Source organism: Oncorhynchus kisutch, linkage group LG12 (assembly GCF_002021735.2).
Source record: "Oncorhynchus kisutch isolate 150728-3 linkage group LG12, Okis_V2, whole genome shotgun sequence".
NCBI lineage: Eukaryota > Metazoa > Chordata > Actinopteri > Salmoniformes > Salmonidae > Oncorhynchus > Oncorhynchus kisutch.
This window is the reverse complement of record NC_034185.2, coordinates 28,712,578-28,735,270: the sequence shown is the minus strand read 5'-3', so window position 1 is coordinate 28,735,270 and position 22,693 is coordinate 28,712,578. Positions and strand designations below refer to the sequence as shown.

At 39.8% G+C, this 22,693-nt stretch overlaps 1 protein-coding gene across 1 annotated transcript; it reads right to left on the bottom strand.

Annotated features, from left to right (window-relative positions):
- Positions 1–1,064: 1,064 nt before the first annotated feature.
- On the bottom strand, positions 1,065–21,841 carry LOC109900839 (snRNA-activating protein complex subunit 1). The gene is made up of 11 exons (XM_020496689.2): positions 21,570–21,841; positions 21,348–21,486; positions 15,665–15,824; positions 14,819–14,959; positions 12,059–12,163; positions 10,029–10,172; positions 9,789–9,845; positions 9,435–9,497; positions 8,414–8,555; positions 2,897–2,956; positions 1,065–1,318 (listed from the first exon to the last, which is right to left on the bottom strand). The coding sequence occupies exons 1-11, from the start codon at positions 21,577–21,579 to the stop codon at positions 1,281–1,283; spliced, it is 1,059 nt and encodes a 352-aa protein (XP_020352278.1). The 5' UTR covers positions 21,580–21,841; the 3' UTR covers positions 1,065–1,280.
- Positions 21,842–22,693: the final 852 nt, after the last annotated feature.

Sequence of the window (22,693 nt, the reverse complement as noted above, 5' to 3'; positions counted from 1 at the left end):
AGATACTACAACAGCCTTAAGCCTTACTTTGTGAGACTGCTTTGGGATTTTGTCAATGAGCCCCTTTATCTACTTCCCCAGAGTCAGACAAACTCGTGGTTACCATTTTTATGTCTCTGCGTCCAGTATGAAGGAAGTTTGAGGTAGTTTTGCGAGTCAATGTTAAATGGCATTAGTTCAATGACTAGAAATCCATGGTATCTGCTAGCATGGTAGTAGATACCAATAGTCTTCAAGTCATTGCACTAACGCTAGTTCTACAAAGCAATATGAAAATGTTTTGGTGGATGGTCATACCATGGATCAGTTAGCCATTTGATTTTGAATTTAGGACCCCTTTAGGTATCAAAAATATTGAATTTGGCCTTTACTACTAAAGCCCATAGAAAACGCATTGATAAATGGCACAAGGACAAAATGAAATCATAAGGGTTCAAGTTTTGAAATGTCTGTCCTATATCTTGGAGACGTAATAATGCTAAAAAACATTTGTTGGGACATATTTAACCCCTTTGTTGGCACAAAACTGCCTCCATACTTCTATTCATTTGTACGGGTTACCTTAAGACGAGTCCCGTGACACTTGTGGGGGTTGTAGGCCAAACCATTCGGACGCTACAGAGACGTTTTCTTGAGAAGACCAATTTTCGGGATGTCTCATGGTCTGACAAACAGTGCTGTAGCTCAGCCCCCTTTCAACGCAGATGCGGAAGGCCGACATAGGCATATGCGGTGGATTGTGACGCTGCCAATGCAAAAAAAAACCTGTTCTCCATCTAAACTGACAGATGGATTTTTAAAATATATTGTGTTACTTAGAGTAACAGATGCATTATTAGACTTAAGGGCTTCAACGCGCCGCAATTCACTGTAAGTAATAGGGGTAAGTGGAGCTAAATGTAACATGGGTCAATTGTAGGGGAACTTGGGGTATAAAAACACCACCCAAGATCAAAAGTATTTTTCAGGTAGGGTGACCGACTAAAAACAAGGGGACGAGGGAACCATACCCAGTGCAGTACTATTGTCAGAAGGACAAAGGATTACAGATCCATGCTTGGAAATTCATAGAATGATGCAAATTTGGTGCCACATTTATTTGTACACAAAAACAAAAGTGCTCTATTAATTACATTTCCTGTTATATGCACAGTAATTAACTGGCTGAAGTCCTCAGACAACTTGATGAATGTATTCATAATGTGGATATTTAGTGTTCTCCTAATGTATTAGCCTCTCCATAAGTGCAGCAGTTAAAGGCCAAATCCTCTGCATTCTCTTCACCACCGGAAACTCTGTTTTCGCTTCTGTCTTTTCACTGAAACAAAATGTAAGAGAGAGTCAAAGTAATTTAGGAGAATGAAAACAGCAGGTTTGAGTGTCTTCATTACATTGGGGTCCATTCAAATGCACAAATAATGAAAGAATATGCCATAACAATATAAAACATTTCTTTGGTATGACTCGGCTGGGGATAGGGCTGTGGAGCTCATGTATTTTCATCAGCCGGTGATTGTCAAGCAAATAACTGTCGGTCTCACAGTAATTGACTGTTAATTAAACATACATTTACCATCTCCTGGCTTCCACGCATAGCCTACAAGCCACTGACTGATGCAGACCTTTGGAACATCTACATTTAAATGTGTTAGGCCCTGATCTGGCTATGCCATACGGCTGTGGGATACACTAGTTAATTTAGCAGACAGGATTTGCTTAGAATTCCGTGGCATTATTTTGTAGAATGAATAATACAATTGAACAAAGTTGAATGAAATGGAAAGGATATTTTCTCCAAATGATTTGAGGGAGTGTGCACATGGACTATGTGTTGAGTGGTTAACAAAGAAATAAGAATTCCTTTTCGCTTAATTTAGAGGTATTAATCTAACTTTAGTTCTACAAACGCTGGGCTTTATGTTTTGATTTTTAATACATTGTAAGGCTGCATGATATGACCCGAATGATTGGAAAAAAAGTTGCTGGAAAGGCATGAGCTCTGCTTAGTTTTTTTGTGCAGGCTGAACACACTACATCAGTTACTCATTCACAATTTGACAAGCACTTGATAATGCCTAGAATTTCACGGTGGCATCCCCTTGGTGTGGCCGTAATGCACCCCCCCCCAAAAAAAATCCATGCCGTTTGCGGTCAGCGGCCGTTGTGCCCTTCTCCCTGAGTGCTCCGAATCACCTCTCACGGCTCTCTGTCAAAGTGATCGGGTCTTTCTCACAGGCTACTAGTGATGACAGACACGGAACTGCATGCATCCTTATCCAATTCCAAGGTGCATATTGAAGATATTGGAAGAACAGTCCACATTTACTTTGTCAGCCAACAAGATGAGTAGGCCTAACGAACAACACGTCAGTCTACTATCCCCCATAGTACGAAAGTCAACCTATTTTATTCTGTACGAGAAATAAAATATTCCAAAACACGCTACATTTGTCCCTCGTAGCAGTTTTTACACCTTTTACACCAAATTCTGTCAGTGTTTTTTTCCTTTTTTGGGAGATCACCAGTGCTATTAATTAATTGGATGTCATTGACCCTGCCATACTGTGCAGCTCAAACTTTCATTTTCAATACACAACCCAAAAATAAAAAAATACAAATAGCCTGACATGTGAATTGTGATATTTTGATGTATGCCAGAATTTATAACTTTATACAAGCATCAATGACATATTGCTAAGGAGAACGCTTGGTTAAGTGTAAATCCAGACTTATACTTAGTTGTTTCCTTCCCCCCCCCCCCCACTTGGCTTTCAGGTAACTGTGTGGGAGGGAACTACTTTGAAGAACACAATAAAGTGGACTACAAGTGTTTTTGTATGGATCTACATTGAAATAATCCCCTATTCACTGGTAAGTGGCATTGGCCTGTTCTTACATGCAGTCTTATCCTCCTCTGCAGCACTAAGGAGCCAATATTGGATCTTCTGTTCATCTCCTAATGGAAAGGGACACAGCAGAACAAAAAGCTATTGTAAGGTTGGTGATGACCAGAGTTAATCAGTGAAATAAAGAGCATAATTTGGCTTGATAAATATGAATAAACGTTATCAGAGGAGGCTGGTTGGAGGCGCTATAGGAGGACGGGCTCATCGTAATGGCTGGAATGGAACCGTATCAAACATATGGGAAACCACCTGACTCCATGTATTCCATTATAGCCAATACTATGAGCCCGTACTCCTATAGCTCTTCCCACCAGCCTCATCTATATCAATCAAGTGACTTAAAAGCCTGGACAGACAGGTCAAATGCATCAACACAGTACACATTCATCTATCCCTCAAAAGTCAGCTGGCATACACTGAAACACATGGCCTTTGTGGCTTTCTTTGGCAAATTACCATGAATTGACTGACTTATTAATACTAAATATCATATTACGGTGTGGAGACATGCATTGTGTGACAAGAAATAACTACCAAGTCTATTACGCCCCAGTAGCTAGAATTTGTCCATCCACAATTCAACTGTGGAAACATGGCGGCTCTCAATACCAGGCAACAGAAATAGCAGGCCAGTAGTATACGAGAGATTGTTGGTGAGGATATTGCCTCTGCCCTAGACAATAAAAACCAGTAACAGAAATCAATGGCAGTGTTCAATGCTAAAATAGATACCTATTCAACCAAAGTGGAAAATCTGGAGAAGACTACATGACCTAGAAACAGCGCCAGCTAAATTGGAAGGGATAATCAAGCTCCTAAAAGAGAAAATGGAATCACTTAAATCATTCTCGTTAATGTAATGTGCGGGGTCACAGGACTTGAAACTAGAGTGAAAGCAGGCAACACAACTTCCTTCCTTCTGTTCGGGCAGGAGAAGCTGGGTCCCATGCCACTCATTAACATTGTGCACCACACGGATCAACTCCACAACTGTATCCAGGCACTCTGCGTCATGCAATAACAGCCCTTATATTGGCCATATGCATAGTCTACAAAACATTAGGAACACCTGCTGTTTTCATGACTGACTGAACAGGTGCAAGCTGTCACTTGTTATATCCACTTCAAATCAGTGTAGATTAAGCGTATGAAACAAGACAATTGAGACATGGATTGTGTTTGTGTGCAAGGGTGAATGGGCAAAATAAAAGTGCATTTGAACGGGGTATGGTAGTAGGTGCCAGGCACACCGGTTTGAGTGTGTCGACAACTGCAATGCTCCTGGGTTTTTCACACTCAACAGTTTACTGTGTGTATCAAGAATGGTCCACCACCCAAAGGACATCCAGCCAACTTGACAACAGTTGAAAGCATTGGCGTCAACATGGGCCAGCACCTGCGTAACACTTTCAACCACCTTGTAGAGTGACAGGGGGGCACGGCTCTGTTGCATCCCACAGTGGGGGTGGCGTTTTAGGTTTTTAATTCGTACACTTTGTAAACACTCTCTCAACAAGAGCTTTACAGTGATGGTGTGCTGGACTGATCTTGTTGATTGTAGCAGGTATGTACAATAACGGACTAAATTATGAAAACGCCGCTGGCAGCGGATCCAATACAGCAGAGAGTTCCTACTACAATGCAATTCAAACACGATGGATATTCCAATGGCCCATCTATTCCCTGATTGTCTGCGAGTGGATTACAAACCAAAATGCAAACGTGGGGGAATCAGAAAGATTTAAACAATCTTCCCTTACCCGCCACCTTGCTGATCAATAACCAGTCACAAAAACTGGAATCCATCTCACCCGACACGCCAACATTTATTTTAGGGGATTTTAAAAACTGTACTTTGCATGTACCACCAATATGTGAAATGTCACACTAGGAAAAATAAGACTCGATTTGTGCTATCGGACAATACCAAGTGCTTTCTCTGCCACCACCAGACACCCCCTGGGGACATTGGACCACAATGTTGTCTACCTCTTGCCAACCTACTGGAGAAACTGTCCAGGTATGGAACAATAGTATCACTCGTCTCCAAGGATGTTTTGACTGTACTCTGTGGGAGGTACAAGGACAGCAGCTCTGATCTTAATGAACTCAGATGTTGTAAAATTCTGTGTTGAGTCAGTTGTGCCTACTAAAACCTAACAATAACAGGGAAGCAAACTGTTGAGGGCCCAAAAAAGGTGACACCTTTTTTCTTCACTGAAACATGCAAAAAAAAATCCCTGCTGGGAGGAAATGCAGGTTCACTAATTAAACAAAGAAAATTATCAACATGATCAGTCTCTGTAAAAGAAAGTGGTTAATGTGAACCTAACTCACAGCTAAAAAAATGTAAAGAAAGCAATCCAATGTTATTTGTTGCCTAGACTTTACTGCAAATGACACTCAAGTCTTGAGGAAAAAATACACTAATATTGCAGTTAGCCATGACAGCCTTTATAATAGAACACTTGTGACCACACACAAATATTGCACTTGGGGAAAAAAATATCTTTAGTAGAAATATGAAACAGGCATTTTATTTTTGCTCTATTATAGTGGCCACTATAGTAGACATCGATCAAGTGCACAAGGCTACATTTGTGCAAAAATTGCATTCACCAAGTAAAATTCAATAATCCCCCCTCACACGTCTTACTGTCAATTTCAACAGAAGCAATATCTTTGGGCTACACTGCATATTATTACATTGTACACTTTCTGAATGTGGACATCTGTTCCACAATGTGCCAGCAGAGCATGATAAACTTCGTTGGCATAATTGACCTTTGAGGCAGAGCGTACACCTGGCATACCCCTTTTAATCGACTGAATTGAAAAAGTGGGAAAGCGTGTGTTGTTCCTTTAACCTCTATAGTGGCATCCAGTTTAAGCCAGGCCCAGCTACACTTGTTTAACAAGCAACGCCTCCAACACTCTACTCAACAAATTGGATGCAGTCTATCACAGTGTCATCCGTTTTGTCACCAACGCCCCATATTACCCACCACTACGACCTGGCTGGCTGGCTCTCGTTGGCTGGCCATCGCTTCATACTCGTCGCCAAACCCACTGGCTCCAGGTCATCTACAAGTCTGTTATGTAAAGCCCCGCCTTATCTCAGCTCACTGGTCACCATAGCAGCACCCACCTGTAGCACGCACTCCAGCAGGTATTTCTCACTGGTCACCCCCCAAAGCCAATTCCTCCTTTGGCCACCTTTCCTTCCAGTTCTCCGCTGCCAATGACTGTAACGAACTGCAAAGAGCACTGAAGCTGGAGACCCATATCCCCCTCACTAGCTTTAAGCACCAGCTGTCAGAGCAGCTCACAGATCACTGCACATAGCCCATCTGTAAACAGCCCATCCAACTACCTCATCCCCATACTGTATTTATTTATCTTGCTCCTTTGCACCCCCGTATCTCTACTTGCACATTCATCTTCTGCACATCTACCATTCCAGTGTCTAATTGGTATATTGTAATTACTTCGCCACCATGGACTATTTATTGCCTTACCTCATTTGCACTCACTGTATATAGACGGTTTTCTTTTGTTCTGCTGTAGGTTTGTTTATTCCATGTGTAACTGTTGTTGTATGTGTCGAACTGCTGTGCTTTATTTTGGCCAGGTCGCAGTTGTAAATGAGAACTTGTTCTCAACTAGCCTACGTGATTAAATAAAAATAAAAAACACCTAATTCTCTCATTCTGAAAATATTACTGTTAGTTCACTAGCTTGTTATTAACATTTCACACAGATTGCCAGTGTCCAAACTAACGAGTTATAACTTGAGGAACAGCAACGTTACCAGTTAATACCATAGTGAATTGGTTAGGTTATTAATGTTTGCTTATCTGATGTTGTAACATTAGCTAGCTAACATTGGCTGTCTGATTTTATTAGCCAGCTCATTTTCCACACCATGAACTCAATTATTTGATCAGTTTAGTTGGCTGATTTTGCTCAACATTTTTCTGGCTAGCCAAGGGAGAATGCTTGCAAGATATTTAATGCTAACCATAATTGTTCCATCACACTTTCTCCCTCAGCTCAAACTTTCCAAATGCCAGTTATTTTTCAGTTACAGCTCATGAAGTATACTTCATCACCTTCTCACCCCAGTCTCCGTGGTCAGGCTTCTCACCTACCCCTTCATTATCGTTCAGGGGACACGCTTCTGTAAATTAACTGGCAAACTGCCTTTCCACTCTCCTGCTCTTTATAGAGCGAGCGCTGATGCTGTAACTAGCACATTGGCTGTCTCTTCAGTCACGTGCTGCATTCTGTTATGTGAACGATTGGCTGAGCCTTGGATACTGCCAGTATTGCTCCAAATGCAAATCACTCGTTTGCATACAGCCAGCAGTCATCCATAGCCCGCCAAAAACTTCTCATCGGATCTACACTAATCACTTATGTCACATTGTTTGGCTTTAAAACGGCGAATTTCACCGAAAGGTGACTAGTTTGAGTCCCCGCAATAAGCCTTTGGTATCAAAAAAAATAACTACTTAATAGGAAGGCAGTTTATACTGAGGGTAATTGACAGGCTTGAAGAGATGTACGAGGAACACCATGGCCCAGTCCTAAATGACCTTTGTAGAGTGGTGTGATAAATCACACTTGGTCCTCAAGACCAAAGAGATGTGTTGTACACTCCCTGAAGTCCATGCACCTACCTCTGCAACATCTATCAGTGGTCAGAACAGAGATTGTAGAAGAAAACAGATATCTGGGTGTCCTCTTGGACAATAAGCTTCAGTGGAGTAAATGTACAGACCTGATCTACAAAGACAGTCACTGTACTACACTAGCTCGGTTTTAGAAATCTTTCATTGAGATTATCTTAACTTTTAGTATTATTTGTTGGTTTGGCAATGCCAGATATATGCTGAGAAGGATTATCACCACAGCAAGCAAGGTACTTGGAGTCAAACAGAAAGGAATGTGTGAAATCTTTATGGTCAGGGACCTCCACAAGGCTCAAATCATTTTAGACCCAAGCCACCCAAGTGGCACCGCAGTCTAAGGCACTGCATCTCAGTGCTAGAGGCGTCACTACAGACCCTGGTTTGATTCCAAGCTGTATCACAACGGGCCGTGATTGGGAATCTCATAGGTCGGCGCTCAATAGGCCCAGCGTCGTCGGTCATTGTAAATAAGAATTTGTTCTTAACTGACTTGCCTAGTTAAATAAAAGATTAAATAAGTGGTGTGGCAGATGCCAAGTTTACCCCATGGTTCAGGTGCCTAGGAGTCTGAACATGCCCTTAAGAGTAATTCATGCAAGTGGAATTAAAATAGACTAATCCTGGTGTGACCACTTGTCTAGCTGCCTGTTAGTGGTGTAGCCAGAACAGAACCTCAGTCTGACAGGCCTGAAGGTGTTCTCTTGCTTTGTGGCTAGCTATAAAAGTGTATCCACATCACTGTTGACTTTGGAGAAACTCCTCCAAAACATCTCACCCCCAAAAGTTCATCAAACAAGAGGTATACTGACTGACCTTCCCCACAGAGGTTCTTGTTGGTTCGGGCCTTGAGTGATGGCGCCCTACTTTTGTGATATTTGGTAGCCTCTTTAATGTAGCCTGTTCCAGAAATGGATGTGTCCATCTCCACCTGGCGATGCCGCCGTGACTTCGAGGCCTGTGGATAAACATAAAAATGATCAATCAGTTCAAAAGTATTCCATTGAATAGGACACAGAGTATATCCACTAGCCAGTAATGCAATGAATTAAGAATTGATAAACCAGATGCATATGATGCAGACAAGCAAAAAATACCACATGTAGGGCAACATTTTCCTTGTCCTTAACTCCATTAGCAAAAGCCACAGTTGTAAGTGTTGCCATGCCAATCACTAAATTCATGAACAAAGGCTAATTAGCCTACTCCCCAATACACCTTCCTGTTGCTTCACCTCTGTTGTGGGAAAGTTGGCAAGGGGCACGTTTGATCAGATATATTTAAGTTGGTTCTCCAGCAGTGATCAACGACATTCAATGTGTGGTGCATTGTGGGGATAAACAATAGAAATGCCTGCTTCTGATGTTTTTCAAGGTGTTCAGTATTTGATGTCCAACATGGCCAAGATCTGTGCAGACACCTACAGGTCAGTGGAAACTACCCAAAAAGTAATTGCTCAGATTTTTTAGCTCATTGTGCACCTTTTAGCAAGAGGAAAATGTTGCCCATCATTTTCTATTAATAAAACACATGCATAGCCATTACAAAGTGGTGTATGAAATAAACTATGTATTGGACAATCAAACTCAATTCCTGGAGGGATGTCTATTTGCTGGTTTGTTATTTTCTTTCAGTTAATGTCCAATTAAGACCCAGACAACCAGGTAAGCAGAGTTATTAACTAATCAATTACCTTTATTGATTAATAAAGTACAAGGGAGGAGAAAAAGGCCATAGACACTCTGCCCTCAAAGACTGGAGTTTGACAGATATGCATTGGACACTTAACAGTGGCACTTGAAATTAAGTGTGAAAAATCACTTCTTGTTCAGCAGACCTCTGCAAGACACCCGTATGATTTTGTCTTGATGGATGCCAGAAGCTGTGCCCTATTGGAAGACTGGACAAAAAGAGAGCTTATTCAGGAAAGGATAAGACCTTCAATGCTTGCAATGTCATTATCTGGCCAACGGTGGTACTCACCAGTGTTGACGTAAAACCATTGTACACTCCGGAAGGGTTTTGTAGTTTGTTATTCAATGTACTATATTCTAGTAATGTTAGACAGTAGCAAAACAAGCAGTGCAGAAGGGCTTTCTAGCATTTAACGGTCTATGGCAAGTTCCCAAATAGTCATAGCGTTATTTCATTACAGTACAACAACAAAAAGGCTAACTACGCTAAAGCTTACCTCGACCTGCTGGGCTTTTTCCTCAGCATAAACCAAGTGGTCTGCATCTCCATGGTTCTAAACATAACAAAAAGCCACGTTTAAAAATCACAACCAGTTTCTGGGCTCAAATATTTCTTCAGAGTAGAAATTTACAGATGATGAATTGTCAACAAAATGTTTATAGTGCAAAACAGTGACAATTAAACACTGCTGCATTGAAATATGCTTTCTCTCTGCGCTATAAGAATAGATGCTCACCTCATGCCTGTCCTGCCAGTGGAGGAACTCAAGCACACAGCTGTGCAAGCGGGCAGGCAGGTCCTGTTGGGTCACCGCAATGGATGACCTCTCCAAGACGGACGCCTTCAGCCGCTCATGGTGACCCTGAATGTTAGCCACCTCCTACGTGCAATGCAAACAAAACACACTTGCCAGACAACCAAACAGTCCGATATGCTAAATTAATCCAGAGGGTCATTCAGTGTGACAAACTGTTACATAAAACTAAACACCTACGTAAAACCATTGCAACAAGTATTGCAGTAATGTACAGTGCATTGGGAAAGTATTCAGACCTTGCCTTTTCCCTGCATTGTTACATTACAGCCTTATTCTAAAAGGATTAAATCAAATGTTTTCCTTCAATCTATGGTACACCGTCATCGTAAATAAGAATTTGTTCTGAACTGACTTAAAAAAAAAAAAAAATTACACAATACCACAATGAAGCAAAAATAGGTTCATATGTTTGAAAATGTATTTAAAAAATACCTTAACATAGGTATTTAGACCCTTTGCTATGATATTCGAAATTGAGCTCAGGTGCATCCTGTTTCCATTGATCATCCTTGAGATGTTTCAAATACTTGGAGTCCACCTGTGGTAAATTCAATAGATTGGACATTATTTGCAAAGGCACACAGCGGCCTATATAAAGGTCCCACAGTTGCCAGTGCATGTCAGAGCAAAAACCAAGCCATGAGGTGGAATGAATTGTCTATAGCGCTCCAAGACAGGATTGTGTCAAGGCACAGATCTGGGGTAGGGTACCAAAAAATATCTGCAGAATTTAAGGTCACCAAGAACACAGTGGCCATCACTCTTAAATGGAAGAAGTTTGGAACCACCAAGACACTTCCTAGAGCTGGCCGCCTGGGAAAACTGAGCAATCGGGGGAGTAGGGCCTTGGTCAAGGAAGTTTGTGTGTAAATGGGTTTGTGTGTAGATGGATTCAATACATTTTTTAAATACATTTTAAATTAAGGTTGTAACGTAACAATGTGCAAAGTCTAGGGGGTCTGTACTTTCCAAATGTACTGCAAATAGTTTATTCTACCCAAGCCTTTGAATTGTTTCCTAATTGTAGGCTACCTTTAGCACCTGATGTTGATAAAGTATTTTAATTTTGAACTCTTGACCACAGTCACATGTTCCTATGTGAATTCTGTAAGAGATGGTCAGGCTAAGGCTTAAGAGGCTGTGAAAGATACTAAATGGGCAAAAACAAAGAGCAGCACTGTAGCTGTTCAATGTGAAATTTTTAATATAGAATAACTAATCTAATAATGTTAATGGTTTGCCTAATGAGGGAACTTGGTGAGAATGTTCAGAGAATCCATTTAGGTAATTTGTTTAATTGTTGGGAAAAGAATACTTTAATGTAGAGCAGTGTGAAAATTGCAGCAAATTGTTTGAATGCCTTTTTCTCCTAAATGGGATTACACTATCAACTTTTAAAGCAGCATTACATCCCCCAAGTTTTCTCCAAGTTCAGTAGATTTGGTCTCCAACCTTTTCTAGCAGGACAGCTTGTTCCAGTTCCCGCCAATATCCAGCAACTTCACACAGCCATTGTAGAGGAGTGGGACAACATTCCACAGGAAGGAGGAAATTGGTAGACACACCAGATACGGAGTTGTTTTCTGATCCTCACCCCATTTTTTTAAAAGGAATCTTAGAATCCATCGATTAGAGCTTAATTTATTTATTTAAAATTGACTGATTTCCTTATATGAACTAACTCGGTAAACATTTTTTTTTGCATGTTTATATGTTTGGTTCAATCTATATGCAAAAAAAACAGCCCGACCACATTTTGAGTGGATGGTATGAGACAGGCTTTAGACGCACACCCCCATGCCTGCATTATAGCCTACTGATGTTCAAAAAGCCTATTCACACATTGAGTGGGAGATGTACAGATTCAGCATGGGAAATGTGCCGATTCCCCAGTGTGACATGGAACCGTTTTTACTGTAGCAAAGTTTTTAATAGAGGAAAAGCCATACTTGTAGCATATCTGTAGAGATGAGGTCCTTGACCCTTTCTGGTCGGTCACGGAACTCCTCGCACACCTTGTGATGCTGGGGCTTCTTCTTCACACGGAAGGTCAACTACAGGTGGACACAGTTAACCGAGGAATAGGGTCAATTCCATCTAAATCAAGTAAAAGTGCAATGTGTTTTAATACAAGTTCAATAAGTAACATTTCTGGTTAAAAAAAAAAGTATTGACCCTACAAGATTAAGGGAGAGGGTCTATAAACGTGTACTCTGCTGCACTGATTGGCTTAAATGGAGCCAAGTTCGGTGTGCTCGCGCAGAGACAGCGGAAGTAAGTTGTGACATGTGTGGCCGCACCCCCTGGTCTACGCATCTTTGAAGTTTAGATGGGTTAAATGGAATACGCTGAAATCTGGACACTGACTCTGGGCCTAGAACCTTTCACATGTAGCCTAATACAATATAAACTTCTGCAGAATTAATGATTTCTTATAGTAAAATTATACACCAAATAACATTGTTTTTGAAACAGGTGTGGAGAAATATGATTTCTTTCAGCATCTTGAGAGAGAATGACAATGTGTGGTTAAAGGCGCTACATGGTCAATCCGACATCTGCATTGGAAGTGCAGAATTTACAGTGATATGGCCTCCGCAGAAGTCAGGGAACTCCTGCTTTTTGCTCTACACAGAGCAGAGCCGTTGTGAAGGACGTGAGTGTGTTTACACAGGACCTCCCGCCCCCACTTAACATCAACCAATCCTGCCAATGTAGAGCTATAAGGTGCCCTCCGCATGGGTACATAAGCATAAATTGGCTTTTTTCAGCAATATAAAAGCTACCAGTATTTCAACCACAAATTGGAAATGCAGTCAAGACAAACTGAAATCGTTGGATCTTTTTCACAGAATTTAATTTTCTTAAAACCGGTCAAACTGATGTCATTCAGACATTTTGCATGAGAAATCTTTCATCCGTTTGAGTTACTGCATTCTCACCCCACTTCCTTAAAATGTTCTCACTCTGAGAGAAGCAGAAATGAAAGCATTCCAGTGGCGTAAAGGACCTACATAAAAATACTACTTAAGTAGTTTCTGTACATTATATATTTGACTACTTTTACTTCACTACATTCCTAAAAAAATAAATACTTTTTACTCCATACATTTTCCTTGACAACCAAAAATACTCATTACATTTTGAATGCTTAGCAGGACAGGTAAGTGATCCAATTCACGCACTTCTCAACAGAACATCCCTACTGCCTCTGATCTGGCGGACTCACTAAACACATGCTTTGTTTGTAAATTATGTAGGAACGTTGGTGTGCCTCTGGCTATCCGTAACATTTGAAGGAAAAAGAAAATGGCACCATCTGGTTAGCTAAATAAGGAATTTTAAATGATTTATGCTTTTACATTTGATACTCAAGTATATTTGAAACCAAATATTTTAGACTTTTACTTGAGTCATTTTCTATTAAAGGTTTCTTTACTTCACAAGTATGACCATTGGGTACTTTTTCCACCAGATGCATTCATTCAATCGATCGATTTATGCAATTCTGGTGGGCAAGGCTTTATTTATTATTTTAGAGCATCAAGTAATGACAGAGAAGTTGCACGTATCCAATTATTGACTAACACATAGGAAATAGCCTACCAAAATGTGGAGATGAGCTGAAAAATACAACTCGGCTTAATGTAAAAAAAAATTCTGCCGTCTAGCCATGATCTCAAACATTCGCTTGCGTGAATCGGCTGCACCTGCGACAAAACGTCAGAATTTCTCACCACGAATAGCTTGTTTTCCATCTAATAAACTTAGTTAATGGTGAATCAACAAAATGTCAACACTGACTCATCAAAACTGGTTGTCATGGCTTTGTCTTGTCTCTCTGCAGCAGACATGTTTTGGGCTTCTTTGGCACTCTGGAATGTTGAGTGTTGCTCCCACAGCTGATGCTCCATGCTTAAACATTATTTTGTAAATATTGGAATCATGATAAAGGGATTTGAATTAGAGTAATACTAATCAGACTGATTCAAGTTGGGGTCAGGGTCAATTCAACAACTTTACTTTAATTAAATTCCCTCTCACTGTAAATTACATCAAGGAAATTCTCATTTCAGGTCAATTAATTTTAGTGTCAGGTAAATTCCCCCCCAACAAGAATTCAACAAAATCAATTTGAATTCAATTCACTCAAGCTGATCAGGTCACTGTTCAGAAAGCCCTGCTATAATGAAAATAATATATATTTGTTGAAATATCTGTACAAGATTGTGCAGAAACACTGACCCACATGACATTTGAATGAAAAACAAACATTTTAAAGCTTGCAGTGTCATCGGTTGGCCAAAAACTCAACACTAATTACTCTTTTCCTATGAAGATAGATGGGCTGACATCACAACAAAAAAAGGACACCGGCTCTGAGGTGCAAGGCTGTTATTCGGGTCTGTCAGATAGCAACATTGACCAGACTGCTGCTGTGAGGTGAATCATAGGTGCTTGTTTCAACTAGTTGTATTTTTGTTCACATCTCGTTTTGACCAATGATGTAAATAAACATCAGATGACTGACAGAGGGCACTGTTTAAGCTACTGCACTGCCATTTTGTACTCCTACATTGTTTAATAAGCTTTGGAAGATATGTAGACATTAAATGGATTTCTAGATTCTATTTTGCCAAGTATGTAATATTACAAAATACCTTAAGGGATACTTTAAAATTACAATATGTAATTTGGGAGTGCCTTACCATCTGAGGCATGGCAGTGTAAAGGACAGCATTCTCAGCTATTAGCTTCCTGATAATGTAAACTGCATCATAGTGCTGCGAATTCACCGAATCCTGGTAAAACTTCTGAATTTGCTCCCAGTCCTTTAGGGCAATCCTGATCTGGGAGGGGGAAAAAAAAAAAACACTTACTCAACTTGACATATTGTGCATGACTTCATCCCCCTAAGACATCTAACAAAGCACCCAACAAGTTGGATACATATCATTCAACTTATCATCCAACCACAAGAATCAAGAACAGATCGCCCATGTGGGATACTTGAGTCATTTTGGGGACATATCATTATTGTGTTTGGGTTAACAGCAAATTCATACGGATATACTTCATGAGCTATCGTCGGGGGTTATTTACTGTCAGGAACATGCATATATTTTCTCCTGCGCTAGTGAGAAACAAATTTCACCCATATGTATCAGATAGAATTTTCTGATGAGTTACACAAATGGATTGACAAGGAACACTTGGATCTGGAAGATTTACAGTCATTGTATGGGAAACTCAGACATTCCGAGACTAGGGCTGTCTGCAAGTTGTTGCACACTATGGGAGAATCTCAATTGCATACTCCGCACATCCTCCTCAAAACCCATTGAATGAGAAAGCCAAAAGGTGCATCCCCTGTGACCTTCTACTCAGGAGGCGGCGAGGAGTATACAATTGAGATTCTCCACAGACATTGTTCAGTACAGCATATTAGTTTAGGAAGTAGAAAAGTATATCAAGTCAATTGTTAAAGAAAAAAATAGAAAACACTATTGGAATAAATGGGATTGAATAATGAGAGTTAAAGTGTCTTTCAGCACCTTCTCTTTAGGTGAGGCGAGCTGTGTGTGGTATAGGCCATAGAGAAGGTACAGACCCCCCACTCTGATCTGGAAGCTATATGGGGGTAAGAAGTAGTTGAAGGCCATGGTCAGGGTTAGGTGGCAGAATTCCCTCATCTCATTACCAGCAAGTGAACCGCTAAAATGAAGATCAGAGGGAAAATTAAGAAGAGTTACAACAGTAGCACTGGTAATGATTAGCTAGGACAAAAACAGGTGTGAGACCGGTGTGTATGAAATAAGCAAGAACACAACATGGAATGGATTTTAGATTATTGGAACAACTTGATTTAATGCTCTCTTGGGCGCTCGGGAAATGCCTTTTTTAAATCAGAACTTTCTACCAATGATTACAGATATACCTTCCAATGTGTGACATGCTGCTAAACAGGTACAGCCATTTCAATATGACTTAACGCAAATACTATGGTATCCACAGATGGTAACTCTATACACAGTATGTGTACAGTTACCAGACTAGAGGTTCAGTACTTCCCATTAGTCAAAACAGCCACATACCAATATATGTTTACATCGCAGTGAAAGAAGTATAATGTTTTCAAAACATAGCTCATTCCAGGGATGGAATGTGTCACTGTAAAACTAATTATTCCATTGAGCAAATCGATAAAAACAATTTAAAAAACATGTTGGCATATGGCAGTTGCCTAGAAAGAATAACTGAACTTGTAGTCAAGCATGTGGGGCAACATCCAGCATGTGGGGCAACATCCTTTCCCGATAGCGATTAGGTTTGAGTGTATTAACAATGCATTGTTCCTACAACGACCGAAGAATTCACATGCGTTTCCCAAAACACTACATAGGGATAACTTTCACTAAGTGCGTAGTTGGGGTGTGTGTCGGCACTGATAGGATCAAAAGAAAAAGACAGCGCTGCTCTCGGATCAGCTTTCTCTATCCAAATCAGCCACATACAGTGCCTTGCGAAAGTATTCGGCCCCCTTGAACTTTGCGACCTTTTGCCACATTTCAGGCTTCAAACATAAAGATATAAAACTGTATTTTTTTGTGAAGAATCAACAAGTGGGACACAATCATGAAGTGGAACGACATTTATTGGATATTTCAAACTTTTTTAACAAATCAAAAACTGAAAAATTGTGCGTGCAAAATTATTCAGCCCCCTTAAGGTAATACTTTGTAGCGCCACCTTTTGCTGCGATTACAGCTGTAAGTCGCTTGGGGTATGTCTCTATCAGTTTTGCACATCGAGAGACTGAAATTTTTTCCCATTCCTCCTTGCAAAACAGCTCGAGCTCAGTGAGGTTGGATGGAGAGCATTTGTGAACAGCAGTTTTCAGTTCTTTGCACAGATTCTCGATTGGATTCAGGTCTGGACTTTGACTTGGCCATTCTAACACCTGGATATGTTTATTTTTGAACCATTCCATTGTAGATTTTGCTTTATGTTTTGGATCATTGTCTTGTTGGAAGACAAATCTCCGTCCCAGTCTCAGGTCTTTTGCAGACTCCATCAGGTTTTCTTCCAGAATGGTCCTGTATTTGGCTCCATCCATCTTCCCATCAATTTTAACCATCTTCCCTGTCCCTGCTGAAGAAAAGCAGGCCCAAACCATGATGCTGCCACCACCATGTTTGACAGTGGGGATGGTGTGTTCAGGGTGATGAGCTGTGTTGCTTTTACGCCAAACAAAGTTTTGCATTGTTGCCAAAAAGTTCAATTTTGGTTTCATCTGACCAGAGCACCTTCTTCCACATGTTTGGTGTGTCTCCCAGGTGGCTTGTGGCAAACTTTAAACGACACTTTTTATGGATCTCTTTAAGAAATGGCTTTCTTCTTGCCACTCTTCCATAAAAGCCAGATTTGTGCAATATACGACTGATTGTTGTCCTATGGACAGAGTCTCCCACCTCAGCTGTAGATCTCTGTAGTTCATCCAGAGTGATCACGGGCCTCTTGGCTGCATCTCTGATCAGTCTTCTCCTTGTATGAGCTGAAAGTTTAGAGGGACGGTCAGGTCTTGGTAGATTTGCAGTGGTCTGATACTCCTTCCATTTCAATATTATCGCTTGCACAGCGCTCCTTGGGATGTTTAAAGCTTGGGAAATATTTTTGTATCCAAATCCGGCTTTAAACTTCTTCACAACAGTATCTCGGACCTGCCTGGTGGGTTCCTTGTTCTTCACGATGCTCTCTGCGCTTTTAACGGACCTCTGAGACTATCACAGTGCAGGTGCATTCATACGGAGACTTGATTACACACAGGTGGATTGTATTTATCATCATTAGTCATTTAGGTCAACATTGGATCATTCAGAGATCTTCTGGAGAGAGTTTGCTGCACTGAAAGTAAAGGGGCTGAATAATTTTGCACGCCCAATTTTTCCATTTTTGATTTGTTAAAAAAGTTTGAAATATCCAATAAATGTCATTCCACTTCATGATTGTGTCCCACTTGTTGATTCTTCACAAAAAAATACAGTTTCATATCTTTATGTTTGAAGCCTGAAATGTGACAAAAGGTCGCAAAGTTCAAGGGGGCCGAAAACTTTCGCAAGGCACTGTAATAATATTCGACTAGATAGACTACAATGAGCACATTATGGAAGATAGTTATTTTAGTTGTAGACTTTTACAGGGATGCCCAATATCTCCTTCCTTATTTTTATTGATCACACAAGTTATGGCACTTCATATAATTAAGATTAGTTTTAGGGGTACTCAGATACAAGAGATAAAATGTTCACAATTGGCTGACGACAAGTCAAGAAAGCTATTGAGTATTCTCACATGTATCAGGTTTATCTCTGAATATTAGGAAATGTGAATTATTTGCGTTGAAACGATGTGACTTAAACTCAGTATGTAATATCCTCGTAAAAGATGTGATCACATATCTTGGTATTACAGTTAGCAAAGATCAGAAAGGGCCAACTTAAATGTCTCTCCTATTGTAGAGAAAATTGGAAAGAGATTTAACTCCTGGTTTTTAAGAGAGCTTTCTTTAGCTGGATGTGTACTTTTATCAAAATCTGAAGGTCTGTCCAGATTAGTTTATACCTCCCTTGCCTTAAATGTTCCTCTGTCAGTAACTAAAATGGTTGATTCTAAATTAGTTAACTTCATACTGAGGTTTATTATACGGAGGAATAAAGCTCATTATTTAAGAAAAGCGGTAATATGTAGCATCCAAGGTGAGGGAGGGTTGAATGCGCTGGATATTAAAACCTCTAATATAATATTTAAGATTAAAATGGATACAAATCTATTTAAGAAATAAGGATTGCATTTGGAATATCATCCCTAATTTAATATTACAACAGCTTGGTCTAGAATTCTTAATCAAATTCAACTTTGATTCGGGTAAAATCCCTATTAAGCTGCACACTTTCATAAACAAGTACTTCTAACTTGGAACCTCATGTACAAACATTTTTTCCCCACATTAGATATACAATCTGGAATAATAGACATAAAATACAAAAACATGTCTGTTTTTACAGAACTGGTTTGACAACATTATTTGTTAAGTTAAACAATTCATTGTTAATGATGCACAACGATATGATTATCCAGAATTTATTAGAACACAATGCTACATTCACTCCTGAGGAGTATCAAATTGTTGTTAGAGCTGTCCCTAAAGGTGCTATTCTTCTTTTAGGAGAATATAACAATACTCCAAGTGCAAGTGTTGAGGATTTTGTAGCCTCAATACAATTAGAAGGAATTTACATTTTAAACTATAAATGTAATAACATGTACATAAGGAAACTATGTCAATATGTTACAATTCCCTCTGGTAAAATGTACTGGAATGCAGCCCTTGGACAAGTGAACTGGAATGCAGCCCTTGGACAAGTGAACTGGAACAAAGTTTCGTTGTTATCTGGTAAATATTGTACATCTAGTAAGGTGAAAGTAGTATCATAAACTCATTCATAGAATCTACCCTGTAAAGACCTTTATTATACACAGATTTAAAATAGCTATTGATAACAAATATGTATTTTGTGGTTGTGACCCAGAGACTCTTGACTATTTATTTTGGGACTGTTCTTATGTCATAAGATTTGTGTGAGTTAGACTATTAATGTTAATTTGAAAGACTCTGATATTATGTTTTATTTTCATCCAAGTGATATGGACCCTGATTTAACTTTAAATTGTTAATTTGTTTTATCTTTCATGGAAGATTCTGTCCATAAAATTAAGTGTGCAGAGAACAAACCCCTCTTCACATAATTTAAGATTGAAATAATTGAAATATTATTTTTGAAATGATCAGTAAATGTAAAAACAAATAAGCAATACGCACCATAAAAGTATTTAACAAATTGAACAAATATGTAATACCCCTGTATGTTAGGTTCATGTAGTTGTTGTATATTTCAGTTTTTTTTGTATTTGTTGTGTTAGTAATAATAAAACATATATATACATTTAAAAAAATTATGAATTAACAGGATTTATTGGGCAAACACATTTATCACATAGGTAACATCACTGGGGAAGCAACCTGCCTGGCACAGGGAGTACTTCTAACAATATCTACAAAAACACATTTTCTTGACAAACAGTGCAAATGCAAATGTTGGTTAAAGAACTACGATTTGAGCCATTACCAAACTTTGCATCTGCACTGTTCAAGTAAATGTGTTTTTGTCAAACTCTGGAACGTGACTATGGCCCAGTTTCCAAAAAGCATTTTAAGGAGAAATTCATCTTTAGAACCTTCGTATGAGCATCGTTTAACCTCGAGCTGTTTCTCAAAACCATCGTTAAAGTAGCACTTGAAAACGCTCGTAATCTAACAAGCACCCCTAACGTCTGCCTCTGACCACTCGAAGAAAAACTACATGCTTCAGTATATGCTTTTTTCCCCTCCCGCGTCACTTTATACACAGAATATCTCTGCTAAAACTAGAATCACATGGTTTATCCGTCTCTCTGCAACTGCTGAACAAAGTGTACTACAACAAAAGTTGCTAATGTCTTTGCAATTAATACAGCGGGATATAAAATAAACTATAAATTAAAACCAAGATGACTGCATTGAAATATAAATAGAGTAGCACATACGCCTATTTCATGTTCAATAAATTGAATATATTTTGTTCTTTGTAGGCTACTGCCTAATTTGTCTAATACATTTCATGATGCGTAGCCTAAAATGTTGCGAAATGACGCGCCAAATCGCTGATTTAGTGCATTTTTATTGGGTATTGCAATACATTAAGCCACTTCAATACTTGCAGCCGTAGATTGTAAACTCTCACTAGGAGCTCAACCGTCGTCAGTATTGTGAAATAATTCAGATTTTAAACTGAGAAAGCTGTCCCGAGAGCAGTGCTGCCCTTCCATCCGATCAGTATCGACAAACACTCCGACGACGACGCACTTAGCGTTGTTCTCTGCGTGGCGTTTTGGGAAACTCGTGTTAAATATTCAGCAGTTGTAGGAAAGACTCATCGTTAAAACACCAGTAAGCCTAAATTCCATCGTTATCGGAAAACCGGGCACAGGTTGGCAGTGGTTTAATAATAATTTGCATGTAAAAAATTTTTTTTTAAAGAGTGCATTATGGCAAATGCATATTTGGCAACAAATTGTCGACACTAGGTATGCCGGTAGGTAATCTTAAAGAGACGACTGATGAAGAGGAAAGGGACTTACTAAAATACACTTGAGAAGCCCATGTTTCTCCAAATAGCAGTAAATTCCTCAAACCGCACGGATTCCGTCTGTTGGAAACGACCCAGCAGTTCCTCGTAGTCTGCTACAAGTGGCTTCAGAAAACGATCCTTCGCTTTACCTGATTAATGATATATTTAAACTCAAATACACCAAATACAGATATAGTTAAACTCACTAGTGTGGTACTGCAATCCTACTTACCATTCGGCATTTCAGAAGTATGGTGATTGGCTACCCTTTTCAGTGAAGTTGACGTGCCTCTCAGAGCTCAACATGCGACCTTTTCAATACAACTGCTTGCCGTCCTTGCCTAATCTTATTCGATATTACTGTGTTCTGCAAACACATGTTATGGGTGCATGCCGCCAGCTTCTGTATGGGCTGTGCATCAACCTAATACGTTCCTCTTCTTCTTCTGTGGAGTTTATATGGCAGTTGGCAACCAACTTTAAGGTGCATTACTGCCACCAACCTGACTAGAGTGTGGACCAGAGACACTGACGGTCTAAATCCTACCCAATAATCTCGTCTCCTGAAGGAAACAAAATACATTATTAAACACTGCATCTCCCGAATATTTCCCCAAGAGTTCACTTAATCCTGGCTCTTCAACCCCATTACTCCTCAAATCTAATAACAATATTTCTGTCATTGAAATAGAACATGTTCCACTGTCTCCATCTCCTCCTGACAATTATCACACCTCCCATTCGAACGTTTCCCCACCACTTTCAATGTACTATTTAGCCTTATGTGTCCAAGTCTCAGCCTTGTGACAACACTTTCCTCCCGTCTCAATCGGCCTGAGGACCTCCCTGCCACCACCTTTTCCTGGATCTTATACAGGTGTCTTCCCATACTGTTCCTGGATCTTATACAGGTGTCTTCCCATACTCTTCCTGTTCCTCATCTCTTTCCACTTATTTTTAATCGCTGTTCTTATGAATCCCTTGGCTTCTGCTTTACTGATTGACAATTCCATCTCAACATTAGGATGTTTAAGAGCCTGCTTGGCAATAATATCCACTTCCTCATTCCCCTCTACTCCCACGTGAGCTGGTACCCAGAGGAACATCACAAATACCCCCATCTGTTTCCCCCTATACAAACACCCTATACAAACCTCATACAATACATCCTGTCTGCTCTGAGACACACATGAATTTAAGCTCATCAGTGCTGTACAGGTGTCAGAGCAGATGACTACCCTGTCTGGCCTCACCTCCAATAGCCAATAGTGTGACCAACAACTCCTTTGTGTAAACAGATAAATTATCCGTTGTTCTTTTTGTCACTGCCACCTTAAACTCAGGAACACTAAAAGC